The sequence below is a fragment of the Hakea prostrata genome, chromosome 3 (genome assembly GCF_041222555.1).
Source record: "Hakea prostrata isolate BN-2017 chromosome 3, UWA_Hpros_2, whole genome shotgun sequence".
In the NCBI taxonomy this organism is placed as follows: Eukaryota; Viridiplantae; Streptophyta; class Magnoliopsida; order Proteales; family Proteaceae; genus Hakea; species Hakea prostrata.
The window spans coordinates 21,963,123-21,981,776 of NC_142602.1; the positions used below are offsets into that span (position 1 = coordinate 21,963,123).

Genomic DNA, 18,654 nt, shown 5'->3' on the forward strand with positions numbered 1-18,654 from the left:
GGACAATTTATAATTTTTATGACCAAAATATCCTCACATCTATTCTATCATAAGATTTGCATATTTTCTTTATAATTAAATCTAACGTGAAAAGCAAAAGAGTAGGGGTGTTTATCAGATCCGCTCGACACTCTCCCATTACCTCCGGTTGGCCGTTAGATTTTAGACATGTGGATCATTCCAATTAGATGAACGTAAATCCATCTGAAAAAAATACACGTTTTTAAGTCCCAAATTCTCTCTCATCTCCTTCATCGTCTCTATCTTCGGTCCGCGTCCCGCCATCTATGCCTTCTTTCCACGGAAAGTTTAAACCCATGACGAAGGGTCGGTCATTGCCAGGTGAGCAACCCCATGATGGTTGATCTCATTATGTGTGTGATTCACATACAACGTTAGGGTAACCCGATATCGGTTGAAGGAGTAGATGAGAGTGGAGTTATCTGGCATTTTGGTTAGAGCTCAAGGTTGAGATCGTTAAACCAAACAGGAAAGAAGGAAAGATAACAGCAAAATTCAGAACCAAAATTCTTCAGATAAGTTTGAGAAACAAATTCTGTATAAATGGATTCATCTTTTTCCACTCCTTCAACCGAAAGTGCTGGATAACTCCACTCACTTCTACTCGTAGAAGCAGCGACAGTGAATTAAGAATCGGTATTGTTTGTGATTAATTGCAGATAACGGGTAATATTAATATTAATGGAAGTAAAAGAAGAGAAAGAGGTGATCACTCAGGAAAGGCTTGTTAACATCATTTATTTTCTGAGTCGAATGGGACGAATCGAGCATCCTCACCTCATCCGAGTTCATTCTAATCGAAATGGGGTTTATTTACGAGGTTCATTCTTTCCATACTTAATTTCTGCATCTTTTCTTCTTTCTTCTGATCTTGTTTTTTGATTTTATTGGACCTACTTATATTTGTGTTCGCAGGGATGGCGGTGACGCGAAGATGGAGACGATGAAGGGGAAGAGAGAGAAATGGGGACTTAAAAATGTGTACTTTTTCGGATGGATTTATGTTCATCCTATTGGAATGATCCAGTAAACACTCCACTGTTGGATTTAATCAGTGAAGAAAATATGCAAATTTTACATTAGAATAGATGTGAAGTATTTTGGTCATAAAAATCACAAATTGTCCTTAATTGATCTTATTAAATACCTCAGGGGAAGCAGATGCAAAAATCCATTTATTTGGACTAAAAATGACATACACCAATCCTCAGGGGTCCAGATGAACATTACATTTTTTTTTCTTTTCTTTTTTTAGTGTTTCTTTTTAAATTTCAGTACTATTTAAGCATATTTAAAATAATGTTGTCAGCCAACGTTGAGTTGTTCTAGTGGTTGAAATCAATACCTCTTAGTGAAAAAGTTGTGGTTTTGACTCTCGCTGAAATATATTAATAATTTAATATTCCCATCCCCCGGCTTAATAAAGCCCCACTATACAAAAAAAAAATAGAGTTGTCAATGTAGGTTGGTAGAATGGTAAAAACTATACTTTTTAGTAGAGTTCATGCAGGAGAGACAGTAACCTTAAGACTATAGCACAGCAGGTGGTGGTTAGTAAAAGCAACAATATTTACATTGACAAAAAGTGGGGCTAATTGCCCCAAAATGGGGATTAACATAAGAACCCATATCTAGCCCTAGGGCAAAGGAAGTAAGTGGGGTAATTTTTTGTTATTTGTCATGAGGTCTTGCGAAACCACGTCCTTCAAGAGTTCTTGTTGCATTGCATGCGTAAGCCCATCCAATACTACTTCAAGAAGGCTATCGAAACCCACATTCCCAACCAACTGCAAAACAAGACATCATGAACGGACCAAAAAGTATCAACATGTCTACCCCTCAACTTAGAGGAGCGAAAACCTGCCATAGCCAATGTAGACGAGTTAATAGAAGACCACATTCCATAAACGCTTCGCACGAAGTACCTAATGACGAGTCCGGATCAGCGACCCGTACGGGGAGCACAAACACGCTTCCTGACCACAAACATCAGTGGGGCCCACGGTGAAAAACACTTTTTGAAAAAAAAATAAAAATTTTTTTTTTTTTTCACTAGTGGGACCCACTGATGTTTGTGATCAGGAAGCCATGGGGAGCACAGAGTGCTCCCCCAACGGGGAGAAGATCCGAATTCCCTAATGACAACCACTTACCAATAATTGGTTTGACAGGCAGGCCATTACATAGTACTTGCCAAATGAAAGACACGTACTTAACTCCTGTAAGAGAAGAATCAGAAGTAAGGTGAAAAGCAGCCAGTTGTGTAGTGAATTTCCATTTTCCTCAACCGAGAAAGAGTACAAGACCATGAGTCCTTTAGCCCTTCAATCTGGAATGAAGTATCTCAAACACAAAATGAGTAGGTAATAAAGAGGCTAATAGAGAGATGTTCCAACCATTCTGCCCCTAGCCTATGAGACCCATTCGATGGTTCCAGTTTAACTAGATGATGAGAAATAGAGTGTGATGGATACAAGGCAGCCTATGGATCATAACAAAAGTTGGTGGAAGAGCAAAATTTGAGGGTTCAATTCAAAAAATATATATAATCTTTTAATGCTTTATTTATTTATTTTAAATAATCTTGAGAGTAACTTTTTGTACGTCAAAGCCCCGACCTCATGGAGATTTGAACTCTTAACCTTTTGTTTATGAGAGTTTAGTCTTTGCCAATTGAACCAACCCTTACATTGGATCTAGTGTCCAACATAATAGTGTAGGATCCCTACGGGCATGGATGGAAAATTATTGTTTGTCCATATTAGTGGTTCTTCACAATCAATACAACTGTGCATGCATTTAGAGGTTTGGCTTCATAATCCTACAAGTATTCCCTAAGCCGCTGTTGGTTTTTTGTCCCTAACATTCATAGAAGCAACCATAAAGTCGCATTCAACGAGGATACTGCTTGATGCCCATTTGCTTCATTGGTTCTTTATTGTAATAATACTTCTATCAAACACAATTGTGATCTTGGTGTTTTTTTTGGATGAAATGGTCAAAAATATATATGCACCCCCAAGAACCTTGGTAGGTTTGGTTCCAATGATATCCAACATTCTAACAAAACTTTTCTTGCAAAACAAAGTTGGGAACTACTATAATATTCAAGCAGCTTGTGGACTCAATTTCTTAAATTGAATGTTATCCTCAATCATCTTCTTTTGATGCTAAAAGCCCTACTTTCATCTCTTGGCTGAAAATGTTTGATGGCATGGAGGGATTTGCAAAGGCATGAAAGGGAAGTTCGGTAATGGAAGTAACACAAGGACTTTAGAAGACCTATGGGTAAGCACTCTCAACAGGTCGACTTCCTGTCCATCCAGTAACTTGCTAGTCCCTTTGCTGGTTCATGATTTGATTCGCTTGAGATGGATGACATGGAAAACAAAGGCACTCAATTCTTTTTTCAATCCATTATAAGCACAAGCAATTTAAAAGCTTCTGGCAATCAATACATGCAAGATTGTTAGGTGAAATCAAGGAGAAACCATGGTAGTGGTGGAGCTGGTCCTTCGGATTGTGTAGATAACTCTTGAGAGAATCCTCTCTAAGGATGTCTGTCATTTTCTGCTGGGATCATTGAAAAAGACCAGATCAGAGAGATAATTCTTTACACATTAAAATTAGTGAGTGGGAGATGTATATTAATAATATTTGAATTTAAATTATTACTTGTTTACAATCAAATTTTACAACTTGTTGATACTTTAAACTCTATAAATTGTTGATACCTTAACTATAACTAAAACTCTCTTTGATCGGTTGGAGATATCAATTAAGGATAGAGTTAGTTACAGTGGATTTAAATTTTAATTTGAATTTAGAAACTTATGATTTATATTCTAAAATTTTAATATATTGTTGAGAATATCGTTTTATTATGCTCTCATATTTTAACTGAAAAAAAAAAACTCTCATGCAATGAAGACCTCGGTTGAATTCTCATTCACAATACAAATCTACGGTTGCTTATCTAAAATGAAGAGGTCATGCATGACTCATGAGTTAAATTTTCCCCATAATTTAAGGAAAAATTAATATCAACTAAAATTTTTGGATTTCCATATTGGAGGCGAGCCAGGTGGCACACAACTCTTGGTACCACATGGCCCACACACTTCTGACCAAACCTAAAAGGAACGATTCAGTATGGCTAGGACCACACTTCTAAGACATAAGTCCAACATTGTAGATTCCACCTTTATGCCTGCCAAAGAAAAGATTCCACTATGATGTGATGCTCTCCCATGCTGATGCTCTAGAAGGACAGCCCCCGTGGATGGTCACTGAAAATCTTCAATCCAGATCAACCAGCCGACAAGGTATACGTCCATATATGGGTGGGAGGAAGCTTCCATGAAATGCGAAGTGTATTTCAATGAAATTGCATCACATTAATGTCAAGCGAAATTTTGAATCGTTAGATTCAAATTTTTGTCCAGATTTCAAACGCAACCGTTGAAATTTAATAGTCAAAATTGAGACCGAAATTTCGATCCAAACGGAGATTTTGATCCAAACGGACCAAAATGTATCGCTCGACAATCTACGCCTTAAATGTGCAGAATTGAAGCTTTGAATTTAACTATCTGAGGTTGTTGGAAGAGCTCATTTTGAAATGGACTCTTTAAGTAGTCCACGTGATCTATGTCCTTTAGAAATTAGTCTTACTATATCAGATTTTCAGCATAAGAACTCTTATTTTGAAGAGTGTCACTTCATGTATGTTTCTAAGGCATCAATTCCATAGTTGATCACTTCGCAAGAAGGGCCAAGTCGGCTGCAAGCGTGACTATTTGGCCTATATCCGCACAGGAATTTTTGTGTAGCCGTTTTCTCGACTTTTGCCCCTTGAATAAACTACTTTTCAAAAAAAAAAAGCTGTCGAATTAAAGGAGAGCTGTCAGCCGATAATTGCGTGTGGAAGCCACTTGACACAGACAGTCCAGAATGGGACCAATCCGAATCAGGCAGGATTTTATGGGATTTTTGAAAGGAACCGTCCAGAATCAGGATTTTAATGCAGATCCGGTCCGGATTTTGAACCCGGTCAAAGATCGAAACTTACCGCCCAAGCCAAGCATGCTCATTGCTCACAGTCACAACCCGAATCCACCCACCGACTTCTTTATGCCCTAATAGGTCCAAATTCCCACGGTAGAATCGGGATCGATGATTGCGATGCGATTGGCATCGCTATATAATTTACGGTGTAGATCAGAGTCCGCGTTCAACGTGGCAGCGTGCAACACAGAGAAGAAAGACCTAGGAGCCTAGGACTAAGGAGTCTTCAAGGGAAAACCGAAAGCAAACTCCCGCAAGAGGAACGTGTTCGTTACTACTCTGGCTCTTCTTTATAGGCATTGCGTTTTATTGCTGGCTTTCTTCTGTTCTGTTTGATTTTCGAATGGCGGTTTTTAGAATTGATTTTGATCCATGGGAGGGCTCTTTCAATTGAAGGATTTATGAGCCTTTTTTTTTGGTTCTGCAAATTAATCATTTGTTTCTGATTCTGTTGATGTATCTGGCTATCTTCGGAGACGAGAATGATCGATATGCCGAGAGACACACCTGGTTTCTCGGTGCTTGCATGATATTTCTGCTATTTCAACAGAAGGCTTTCTCATTTTGTCTCCCAAGAGACCGATGGGATAAAGAATTCGCCAAATTGCAGGCTGGTTAATTGAGCTTCCTCGATTTCCTCTTATCTACCTTTTGAGGATATAAGAGATTTGAATTTACTTGATTCTGTTGGATTTCTTTAATAGAGAAAGATATCATTGAGATGGATTCTTCTCAAGGTTCTTCTTTGTCCGGAAACGTAGCGAAGCTCGTTGATGGTTCCTCTGCGCGTGGAGAGGCTGTCTTCCTTGATTCTTTGCCAATTTATGTCAAGGAGTTAATTGCTGGGGGTACTGCTGGTGCATTTGCCAAGACTGCAGTCGCTCCATTGGAGCGTATTAAGATACTTTTGCAGGTAAGCACGAACTGTTTCTTTGCTGTGGTTTTGCAGAAATGCTTACTGCTTCAATGGACTATTAGTTCTAAGCTTCTAATGTAGTTATTCTATGCTGTGATATTTTGGATGATAAAATTTATATGTTAAGGAATAGACCTATTAATCAGTGTTTGTTGATGTCCGCTTAGCTAGTTTGCTTGCAGGAAGCTTGGTCCTGATTAGACACCTTTTGTATTGCATTCTTGCATCCTTATGTGAATATGATTGTTGGGAAAGTTCTCCGTTGTGTGCTTCGTTCAATTTTCAAAAGTTTAAGCTTAGTGTCATTGCATTACCTTATCGTATTGTTTGTGGAGCCTGTTAGAAGGAAATTAGGTTTGGGTTTAGGGTAATGCAAAGATATCTGTGTTTTAAAATAGAGTCCCCGATCCCCACCCTCCCATCTCTGTTTGAAATTTCTGCAATTTCAGCGAGATCCCACAGTATTTATTTTGTATTGAAGTAGCCAATTTTGTCTAAATGTAAAAAATATTTTGTTTTGGGTGGAAAATTAATTAAGGCTTTTATTTGTGACGCTCTAGTATAATGAAATATTTTCCTTTGATATCATTCCTTTTTGGTTTTTTTGGGAATAATCTCTTAATGATTCCATTAGATGACATGTTCTTGTCCTGGATATTTGTAATTCTTCTCATGTTGGATTTATACAGACAAGAACTGAAGGATTTCATTCTCTCAGTGTCTACCAATCCCTAAAGAAGCTACTGAAACATGAAGGTGTTTTAGGATTTTATAAGTGAGTAGGATCTTTGAAGTTTAGCTCTCTGTTTTGTGAGATTATTAGCTCCCTTGAAATTGATTTACCCTTGCGGGCTTTTGTCTTCTTTCAGAGGAAATGGTGCAAGCGTTCTTCGGATTGTTCCATATGCAGCTTTACATTTCATGACATACGAGCAGTATAAATGGTGGATATTAAACAATTATTCTGCTCTGGGAACTGGGCCTTTCATAGATCTATTGGCTGGTTCAGCAGCTGGAGGAACAGCAGTTTTGTGCACTTACCCCTTAGATTTGGTTCGAACAAAACTAGCTTATCAGGTAAGTTATTCACAGAGATTGACTTGGTTCACTGGTACTTTTTCTGTTGAGCAACCAAGTCGATAATTTTGAAATTTTGAATTATATGTATCGCAATTATTAAAAAAAAAAACAATACATCTTTTCTTGGGGAGTAATCTGCCGAAATTGATCAAGTTTAGGCATTACATGTCAAACTAATTTTTCTGTTTCCAAATGTTTGAAGTTATTCACTAGATGATATTACACCTCAAGCTAATTCATGATAATGGTTCAGGATCTATTCTGATGATGCATTTATTATCTAATTACTTTATGTCAATTGGATGAGTTCAGAATCCTGAATTATTGCATCCCATACCAGATAAGTAGGCAATTAGGTAGGTTGTCAAGTGTGAAGTTTAAGTTCATGCTGTAACTACTAATCTTAATGACTTAGCTTTTTTACAGAGCTCCTTATCTAGATGATTGTTTCAAATTCTGCTGCAGTGTGGATTGTGGTTGAATTATGTTTTCCTTTTCTTTAAATATGGTTTTCTTAATTTTTGTAGGTCACTGGAAGAAGTTTTGGGAATGGGGTGAGTAGTTACCAAATGCAGCCTGCATATCATGGTATAAAAGATGTTTTCAGGAGTGTTTACAAGGAAGGTGGAGTGCGTGCTTTATATAGGGGTGTAGGTATGTGCTAGTCAAGTTATTCTATCTTCCTTATGCATATGATAAGTTCCCTTCATGTTTTCAAACCAGGGCTCCTTCTTTCCCTTAGTTACCCCCCCTCCCCCCCCCCCCAAAAAAAAAGAAGGTAATAATAAATAAATAAATTAATGGCTTGGACAAGTATGTGGAAACAGATCCTCTCAGCCCGGGCAGTCCTTCCGCCCATCCCCTGGTGCCCCCTCTGGATTGGTGACCACAGGCAGGCCATCCAGAGTGCGGGCAGATGGGTGGAAGGCCTGCCCGGGCAGAGAGGATCTGGATCCCAAGCATGTAAAGTGCAATTGTTAAAAATATTGACTAGTATGGAGAATGGCAAATATTGAAAGAAAGAGGATTTTAGGAAAATGCAAATGGCAATGATCCAAATTTCTTTGAGCAGGTCCAACACTTATCGGTATCCTCCCTTACGCTGGTCTAAAGTTCTACATTTATGAAGCACTGAAAAACCAGGTCCCTGAAGAACACCAAAAATCTGTTGCAACGCGCCTCTCCTGTGGTGCTTTAGCTGGGCTACTGGGGCAGACCTTGACATATCCACTGGACGTAGTTAGGAGACAAATGCAGGTAGAGCCTCTGTTCATTTTGGCGTGTCTAAAGGTTAAAAAATTGTGTTGTGGTTTATCTGTGAAAGCTTGAATTTAGTACCTACATTAGCTGAGTTTGATTCTAATTTGGCTAGATAGGCTTGATGGATGGTCCTATCAATGATATAGCCGTAAACATTTGCATGTTGGCTGATGTGATACATTGTTTGACTGATTCAGCCATCGGGTATCTGTTCATGTTTGTTCACAATAACTGTTGTAGCAGTATCCAACACACGTAGTGATGGATCGCACTATCCAGCATGGGCAGTTATGCCCACATTTCCTCTGTCAGTTAACCATCCATCTGGGGCTGTTTGTCACATCCATTGGTGTTGCCTGTTATTTATATTCTTATTAGTGTGTCTTATTTATTCTCACACAGTTTATAAGAACCATATTTTGTATGTCATCTGTGTTATCAACTTCATTTTGGCTCAGATAAAAGTTTTGTTTTGTGGATTCACTTGATAATTTCAGGTCCAAGGCCTGCGACCAGCCATTCAACGAGGAGATCCTGGATACAAGAACACAATGGAAGGGCTTGTTACCATCATCAATAATCAGGGATGGAGACAACTGTTTGCTGGTCTGAGCATCAACTATTTAAAGGTATTTTAACAAAAATGCTTTTTCTCAAATCTGTCATGCCTGGCATTTTGGATGCAAATGTCGTAAATTAGTTGTATACAAGGATTATGTTATTCTTTTCAAAACAACCAGCTCGCCAATGCTCTGTATATGCATATATCTGATTTTCCCCGAAAATGGTGGCATGCCGTTTGTGGAAATAACTGATTCAATAAGTTTAAGCCAAGGATTTTCCAATAGGGGATTGCTGGCTCTAAAGCCTGTGCTAACAGGTTTTTTTGCTTGGATGCTGATGTGGAAGTTCTAGAGCATCCATATTATGTGAAACCCTTTGGATTAGCCAGAAGGACAGTCCCATTTCAGCATTCAGTCCTAGAGCCAACCTTCTACTGCATCATCCTTTTGTTTGCAAGGGAAATGAAATGATCACTACAAATTATCGTATTTTTACTTATTAGACATTATTCTACTTTGCATCAGAGTCCTTTCGATTTGAGAAGTATAAAGGTTCTAAAATATAATACTAAATATTTTAAGAATTATCTAATTTATGCAATTATATTGTATGGTGAGTACAATACTTTCACTTCCTTTCCCCTGCAACCAAACTGAGCTTTGAGTATTCTTTAGTTCTCTTAAAATATGAAGTGGCTGCAAAGATGTCTTCACATGAGGAATGGGGCACAAGCTGAAACTTGACATGGAAAGTTCACGACCTAGAAAGTACAGTTGTCATGAGTAGTGCATTCTTGATGCGATAGACTAAATGAAGTGAACATTAGGTACCACTTGTTTAGTTGTTTTCAAATGGATAGCTCCACTGTCCACCTAAGTTTCTTTAGTTTTAATCAGTACGTGACACCATTGTAGCTAAATTTGTCATTTATATAACAAATGAACAACAGAAAAAAAAAATACATCTTTTATCTCTAGACATGACTACTGCAACCTATCCAATTATTGTTTTGGTCACTCTGCTACGAGAAAATAATACTGAATGTATACTGACAAGGACCTGGAATTTTGTTTCAGATAGTTCCATCCGTGGCCATTGGTTTCACGGCATATGATATGATGAAGGCTTGGTTACGTGTACCACAACGTAAGAAATCTCCATCTGTTTCAGCTGGATGAAGACGATGCAGATTGTTAGAAGGTGTACTATCACAAAAAATTGCTCAGGCACTCTCAAAATTAGCTATTATGATGGAGAGCATCCAGACCAGTAGATGTCCATTGTGAATGGTATACCATGAATTCTCGTCATCTATGCTGATGACCCTCAATGGGATTGGGGTTTTTCTTAAGGACATGAAAGCAAAGGATTTAGTCTCAGGGAACCTGGGAATTCAATGCCGACTTTATATTCAATGTTAAACAGCAAATTACATGAGCAGGCGAAGGATCAAATCCTTCTCAACTGCATACACAGTGCAGGTAATGGCGGTATCTCTAGAGGTGGGCGAATACCCTTTGGCCAATCATCTGTTATATCCATGATTCTGTGATTCATAACTATGCATGATCATCTGTTTTCTTGTACCGGAGTTGCTTAATTACAAAGGTTGTTCATCTTTTTGTCCTGGTTTGGGGAGTGGAATATATCATTTTTCTTGGGATTGGAGTAAAAAGGCTTCAAAGAGCAGTTCCTCGTCAATTTTGAGAACCATCTAAAGTTGTGTTTTGTGTAAAGTTTTTCCAAATGGGTTCCAGCATGGAACGGACTCTGAAATCTGTTTCTTCCTTGCAGTCAATTCCAATTATGCACTTCAAACGCAACCTAAGCAATACCTTTTGTTAATCTGACACGCTCGATCAGAATCACTAGTTTGCCTTGATATATAACCTACGGTCGTTTTAAGCCCATTGTTGTTTGATATCCATAACAAATTAACAATTAAAGAATAAAAAATAAAAAAATTAACAAAGTGAAGTGTTGTTTGATATCCATTACAAATTAACAATCGAACTAATGACAATTGAAACTTTGAATTCCTAAAAGTTGATAGCGATTAAAAGGAAATGACCGCCCTGTGGGAGAAAATAGTTGCTTGCTGAAAAGAAAGCTACGTTTTTTCATCATTCTTTGAAAATTACACCGGGTTTACTATTTTTTGGGTGAAAATAGTGGTAATTTACTATTAATCCTAAATTACATGATAACCATGTGCATAAGATTTTTTTACGTGTTAGATCCTTGGGTCCCTTTAGTACAATATATATTACGTATGTATCTTAACTAACACATATTAACGAAGTTGCCCCTCAAGTTATTTAATACATCGTGTAAATCAGAAAACAAAAGATATTCTGAAAATATCTATTCTATTTACCAATATTAGCCTTTCTTCCTCGTACTTAGCAACCGTTCGTTTGTTTACAGCCATTGTTCAAACACCTGAATTTCTTCTAATGGCCGGTTGAATCAAATCAAACTTGGCTTGCGAAAAGACTGAACATGAGCAATATATCCAGAATCAAGACAGAACTTGACATGTGAAATGTACCCTAATTCACTATCTATTCCAAGAAGGATTAAAAATGGTGCAGTTTTCCCTGGTAGAAACCACAAAATTATGCTATTGGTGAGACAGAGCAGGAGCTCAGTCATGGTTTCATCTTTCTGCAGTCATAAAATTGCTGTGGTTTCACAGAGAACTTTCAGATCAAAATTGCACGTTGACAAGTTAATTTCACAAGTAATCATAACATTAGAATGTTAGTTTGAAATACTTCAGTTTGGTAGAGCAAGCTAAACAATAGAAACCAGAATTTTTGAATTCCTGTAAGTTCATGACACTACTCTCAATTATCACTATGGACGCTAAGGGCTTAGTCACCCTCATCTGCCCAAGTCATCAGGTTACAGGACTGTTATTCCTTGAGTCATAATCATGAATGACTTCCCAACAGTGCTACCATACACATAATCGACCTTCACAAGCCAACAAACTGATCAAGAATCTGACCTGTGTAACTAAATCTGGGTGCTTCCATTTAAATGAAAAAGGTTTGTGTCATAAAAGCAGACCTCCATAAACTCATGAGAATTAGGTCGACACCGATATCAAAACTGATAGCCAACAAAAGGAAGACCTTGATTTAGGGCATTTCCTAGACAAGCAGCATGACTTTTGACATTAATTAACAAAGCCTGTCCCAGGAGAGATGTGCTAAAACAGATGTATGAGACAAGTAGTAACAATACTAACCATCAGAATCATTCAGATAAACAATTAACCCTGTGGCCTTAAAATGAAGATGTCTAGTATAATATGGAAAGATAAACAATCTAAATGCTTGTTAACCTCAACAGAGGATCATGGACTTTGAGGAGAAGAAAGCTTTAACACTAAAAATGAAATAAACTACTCGTCATATTTTAGAACTCAGTCACACAGAACCACCTTCAAAGAGATAACGGCACTCAACAACTCATTGCATATGACAAATGAGCAAATGCATCATGCTAAATAATCCATCGATCCGACAACAATAGTTAAGCCACCCAAAACGCAGTATCCAGAATGGGTTTCAATAGGGTTAAGTCAGGCCAAGTATCCTGTCCGGTTCATGACATATCAAGAAGTTAGTTTCCCAACCATTCTGTGCAACATAAACGGCAATAAACCTCAGCAGTTCATGATGGTAGCTTGTCCATATGCTCCATCCTAAGTATTTCTTCATATTCTTATCTGTGTTTTTTCCCAACTGGCAATTGCATAACATGGTTGTCTTGCTCCCATTGAACAATATCTCCTGACACTTTCAAACTGTGGCCAGTTTAATGGCTGTTAACTTCGAATTTCATTAACTGGTTTCCTTGTTCCTGGTTATAAACTCAGGTCCTTTTCCTGTTCTGTTTTAGCAAGCCCTAGTTAGATGGAACTTCTAGAGCTTGTGATTAGGAGGAGATTTCCTGCTTTGTGATGTGTGTATGTGTTTTTTTAATGGCTAGTTAAGGAATTTTGATTGGCTCCAGCCTTTCCCTTTTAGTGTCTGCTTCAGTTAAAGTACTTTCAGAGGGTGGACCTTGGCACAATGGTAGAGTTGCTCCATCGCAATCTGACATTGCAGGTTTAAGTTGGGAAACATCCTCCCTGTGAAGTAGGTTAGGCTGCATAAATTATGACCCCTGTAAAATAAAGTGGATGTGGGTCATAAGTCGATAATCACCTGCAGGAACAACACCCAAAACCAGCCAAGCAAGGCTGTGGGAACTGCTGGGAGAGGCACACTTATCAGATAATGTGGCAAGTTTTTGTTTGTCTGAGGTAATGTTGGATTATCTGGAAAAGAGCTGAGGAGAGCCAGTAGCCACGACCAACAGTAGTTGCGGCGCAGGTGCGCAAGGGGGGCGGAGCAAGCGGCAGGCAAAGGGCCGCAAACACGAAAAGAACGAGGCAAGATACTATGCCAAAAACCCGCAGAGACCAGACAAAGAAAAAAAAAACAAACAAAGAAAGAGAAAGACCAAGCCCCCCCACCACCAGACCCCACAGCCAGGCGGAAGAAGGACAAGGACCATATGGGAGAGGGAACGAGGGGAGAAAAAGAAGATAGATAGAGGAGGGAAATCTAAGCCAACCGCCTGCGCCGGCGCCGTGCCCCTCGCCTCGCGCCGTGCAGAGGGGCTACTTCCAACAGAACATTCATCATGCAGGTCTGATTAAATAACTCCATCCAAGCTCAAGGACAAGTTTTTTCTTTTCCCCCCAAGATGGGGAGAAGTGATGTAGATATCAGTCCATGTTTTCCCCAGAAAAAAGAAGCCCCAAACCACACCATCAAGGTTGTGGGATACTGGGATTTGATGCTAAGAAAGGCAGCCTAGTTAGATGATGTGGCAAGTTTTTATTGGATCAAAGTTGATTTCAAATTACACAATGGCAGGAGCCCCATGGACCAGTACATCCTTTTACACTTTAGGTGCTCCCTATGTAAATCTGTAAGATGCTTCGACCTTATACATGTTTCTGGGTAATGAAAATTGGCTTCAGCCTTTGAGTATCCTGTGGTGATTTAAAAATACTAACCATGCCAATTGTGGTTATCCAACAAACTAACTGGTGGTGATTCCAATCCAAGCCATAGGTGGTGACTCCTCTGGTTATGCCTTCTTTCTTTACCCCCTTCTTTATGAGGTTCCATAGTGTATGGGTTTTGCAGATTACATTTGTGGCAGATGAGACAAAAGCAAAGATTAATGCTGAGTAGGATCTATAACAATCATCCTTGAAACCAAAAGGTCTTGAGACAAATAGAACAAAGATGGAGCATATGGTGTGTAGCTCTAAATACTCTAGGACAGTTAATGAGGTGAATTTTGATGACAGAGAGATTCCACAAAGTAATTATTTTAGATATCGGGGATCAATCAAAAATTAAAAAAGGTAAAACGAAGGATGATATTTCCTACGAATTATAATTGGATGGATGAAGTGGAAAGGTGTGCATGAAGTGCTTTAAAGGAAAACTTACAGGACCAGCATATGACCGGCTATGATGGACATGCTATGATATGGAACGTTCGATAGTCGAGTAAGAGTCATATGGATAATCTAAGTGTACAGGATATGAGTCTGTTGAGATGGATGAGTGGGAAAACTAGGAAGGACAAGGCAAGGACTGACCATATTAAAGCTGCGATGGGAGTAGCTCTGAACATAATAGGCTTGACAGAGTCATTTGAAGTAGCATGGCCATGTTCACTATATAGCTTGGAATGCTCCAGTATGGAAGAGTGATTTGCATCAGATTCAAGGAACTCAACAGCCAGGGGCCTGCTTAGAAAAAAAAAACCTAGGAGAAATGGTGCAGGAAAGATATGCATAGCTTAGGCCTCATATCTTATCTAATTTTAAATACAACTGATTGAAGAGGAGGGATCCATGTAATCGACTTCAATTTTGTTGGGATAATGGTCTATTGTTTTGTTATCCTTTTATCAGATCCTTTTCCTCTCTTATATCTTCTTCTTCTTTAGATTATTAGACCCAGCATACGCTTTCTTCTTTTGATTTTTAGTTGCTGTTGGGTTAATTCTAGCATATCTTAGTTACTGATCAGTAGCTGTGCATCAATTAGGCCACATTTGGTAGCGGTTCTCTTCCATGAGAATGTTGTTGACACAGATTGTTCTTTTTCAATTTGGTTCTGTGAGAATGTTCTTTGCTAGAAGAACAATGTTTGTTGACACAGATTTGTTTCTTGAATTCAACTTCAACGTTTGAAAAAAGGCAAACCAAGACTTCCACCTTTATATGATTATTATATCTAATTACATATAATAAGAATATCATCTTACATCCTAAATAGTAAAAACAGACTTATAATTCAATAGCAAAACAAGAAAATATGGTTAAAATCCACAAGTGTTTCAACAAATCTAACAAACATATCCTTAAAAATCCACAATTATACCCATTCATATTTAAAAGGTGAATTTGTGCTTCATCAATCTAATATCACTAAAAGCCATACTTTCTTCTCAGGCTGGAACACAATGACAGCTCTTTCCATTGCAGGTCCTCCAAGATCCGCTTGCGCTCCTTCATACACAACTACATAGGGATATCAAGGATAGTGTGGAGCAACACAACAGAGGCATTAATGCTGTAATCTTGTTCTTTTGTATGTGAGTGTGGCAGAAGAAAAAAAAGGGGGGGGGGGGGGAGGAAATGTAGGGGGTAGTAACATATGTCTCTACCCTTGCTTCAGTTGTATCAAAAACAAGATTTCTTCCCACTCTTCTTCCTGGCTAGTTGAAATCTTCAGCTAACACCAGGATGGTCTGATTAAAATAAGGGACAACCCAGTGCCAAAGGCTTCAGCACAAGAAGAGTCCCAGGGGAGAGGCAGTTTTCCTAGGATGAGCTGATTCCATTTCAAAAATTTTTAATATTCAGGCAAACCTCCCTTCACCCCTCAGGTGTAGTAGCAATGATCAATCGACCTCCAAGAACAAAACAGATTTACCAAATGTATTTCTGTCCCAATTTGTTCTCATAGAACACAACACAAGAAACATTCAAAATGCGTTCAACCAAATGGGATAAGACTCTCAAGTCTCAACCAGGCTCCACTATTTTTGAGCCATTTCTGAGTTGTGCTTGATAAATCATTGGTTTCTCCAAGTTCCGGCTCTAAAATTATACAATCCAGGGTCTACTTTTTCTCTGAGCACTTTCTGAGTTGTGCTGATAACCATTGGTTTCTCCGGCCAATTCAACCAGGGCTACTTTTCTTTGAGCCTCTGAGTTGTGCTGATAACCATTGGTTTCTCCATGTTCTGGTTCTGAAATTATTTAAAAGGAATTCCTAATTACTGTTTGATTCTTCTGATCTCATCCCAACTGTTGAATTTTCCAAAGCTTTTGATATATAATTCTGTCCTTAAGATAGAGCCTTCTACAAGAGTTTCAGTTGAATCTGAGTTCCTGAATCCGTTTTATTGGTTTCTCCTGAATTATGAAAGAAGGAAGAAGTTCTTTTGTGATTGTGGTTTTGGTTGATTTCTTGACTTCTTAACTGAGCTGGCCAAAACCAAATTACAAACTTTTTTATGTAAACAAAAATTACAATTAAATCCAAATTTTAGATCTATGCCAAATGGATGACACCAACAGTAGTATCACAATTCACATGCTAAATCTAAGATTAAGCTTTTTGATAAGTCAATGACTGAGATCTGTCACTGTAAAAGCTGCTTCATTATATATGATGCTGAACGGAAATGAGACATACTTTTCTACAGCAGTAACCTTATTAAGGAAACTGAACATAGCATATATATCTAGGTTTTTAATAACATGAGATAGACAAAGCCTCACCCTGCAAACCTTGGCAAGTTCCTGGAAGATTCCATAATCAAACTAGGTGTCTGTAATGCAAGGTTTCTTCTTTGCATGACTTCCTTCTCTTCATGTGAATGATGAAGAGACCAACTGAGACCCACATCAAGTCACTGGCTATTGCATATATTTCCAAACCACTGAACAAAAGCCATTTAGTTTAGTCCCTTTCTCCCCCAACTCCTGAATGGAGGAGGGGGGGGGGGGATTTTTGGTTAGAGTAATGTTAGAATCTCATCTGCTATCTTGGGGCTGCAGCCTCTGCCCCCAGGATATGGGATGGCATTCTCTCAAATGAATTGTATATGATACAGGGTGTAGATATAAGTGTTTGTGTGATTTTGTTGCCCTTTTCTTTCAATACAAACTTTTTTCCCTGAGGAGAGTCAGCTCCTCACTATTTGGAGCTTTCAGATAACCTAGTGGGGGCATTTTACCAATCAATACAAATATGCCATTACATGAATCCCTGTAAAATTTATGCTATCTATTCTATGAGAAACACACTTTCCATTCCCAGGAACAAGTACTTGCTAGTGTTTAGAACATCCAATAACTAGATGGGTGCCATACAAACCCAATTAAAATTGCAGAAGCATTATTTACCATTCCCTTCCCAAACCCTCACCTGATTGAATCAATTCAGGTCATAATCTTCCCCCTCAAAAGGCACTCATGCTAGCAATCTTCAATGTGTGCTTCCCTCAACCAGCGAAGCTAGTTCACTTGTATATTAATACAAACAGTAATACAGCATACAATCAAACACAAGTTCCATACAACAGAAACTAAAAAACATCACTCTGTAGATTCTTGAGGTAGTCCATGGGCATCTCTGTTCCACAATCTACTTAGAAACTGAAAAGTGCAAGAACACAACCTAACCTCCATAAATGATTAATGGCAACTCGACTTCTTACACCAAGGATAGCAGAGTTTCTCGAACTTTCATCCCATGGAGGCCCATGTTCAGCCTTCCTTCTTGGAGGTATGATTGTGGCCATTAGATTCCTTGTGTGGGTGAATAATAGTTTCGACGATGGCCTGGATCTCTTCCTTAGCCCGTTCAAACACACTTGGACCTTTGACTTCACTTATTGGGGTGTTCTCATCAATGTCATCACTTCTACCATGACTTTCCTTGTGATGGTGAGGTGATCTTTCAGTGTGATGCACAATTGATTCAATCTCTTCCTTTGATCTTTCAATTAAATTGGGTGCTTTCACATTTTTCTCTGCCATTCAGAAAACATACTCTAGATTAAAACTTCATTCAACCCTTCAAATGAATCCATCCCAAAAACAACCAGCTCCCATTAGGTAAATAACAACAACAACATCATTAACAATTAATACTTTAAGAAAAAATTAACACTGCTGATCAACAAATTTATATCACTCAAAAAGCTTCTTTCCTGTAGGAAAAAAAAAAGGGGGCGGTAGGATGTGGGATGAGTGTTTTTGTTTTCCTGATCCCGGCCATGAAAGCGCCATAGAAAATAGAGGAGGGTATTACAAGCACAGAAACCCAATAAGCCAATGGCAATAATGTGTTCTGGGAATCTCTCTTCAGCAGCCAAAAACTGCGTGTCACTTTTGCCCAATCCAATCTGCTAACCCTTTCCCATTTTCCGTTGTGAACACTGCAAAATGATACAGAAAAACACATTCAAGAATCAAAAAGACAAAAGGTACCTAAAGGAGAATCATTTCCCTCTGGTTTTGATTCCGCCATTATTGGAGTCTCAAGCACGCGGTTCACACTCGATTTCTACGGTCCGGTAGGGTATCCAATTTCCAAGCAAACGCGACTCCTCAGACCTTAAAAAACTGTCAAAAAAGGTAGTTT

General features: G+C 38.5%; 1 protein-coding gene across 1 annotated transcript; it reads left to right on the forward strand.

The window, feature by feature from the left end:
* The first annotated feature begins 5,273 nt into the window (after positions 1-5,273).
* Positions 5,274-10,825, forward strand: LOC149021583 (mitochondrial carrier protein CoAc1-like). Its single transcript, XM_089149816.1, has 7 exons — positions 5,274-6,001; positions 6,694-6,779; positions 6,874-7,081; positions 7,612-7,738; positions 8,157-8,341; positions 8,842-8,973; positions 9,985-10,825. The coding sequence occupies exons 1-7, from the start codon at positions 5,810-5,812 to the stop codon at positions 10,084-10,086; spliced, it is 1,032 nt and encodes a 343-aa protein (XP_089005942.1). The 5' UTR covers positions 5,274-5,809; the 3' UTR covers positions 10,087-10,825.
* The last annotated feature ends 7,829 nt before the right edge of the window (positions 10,826-18,654 follow it).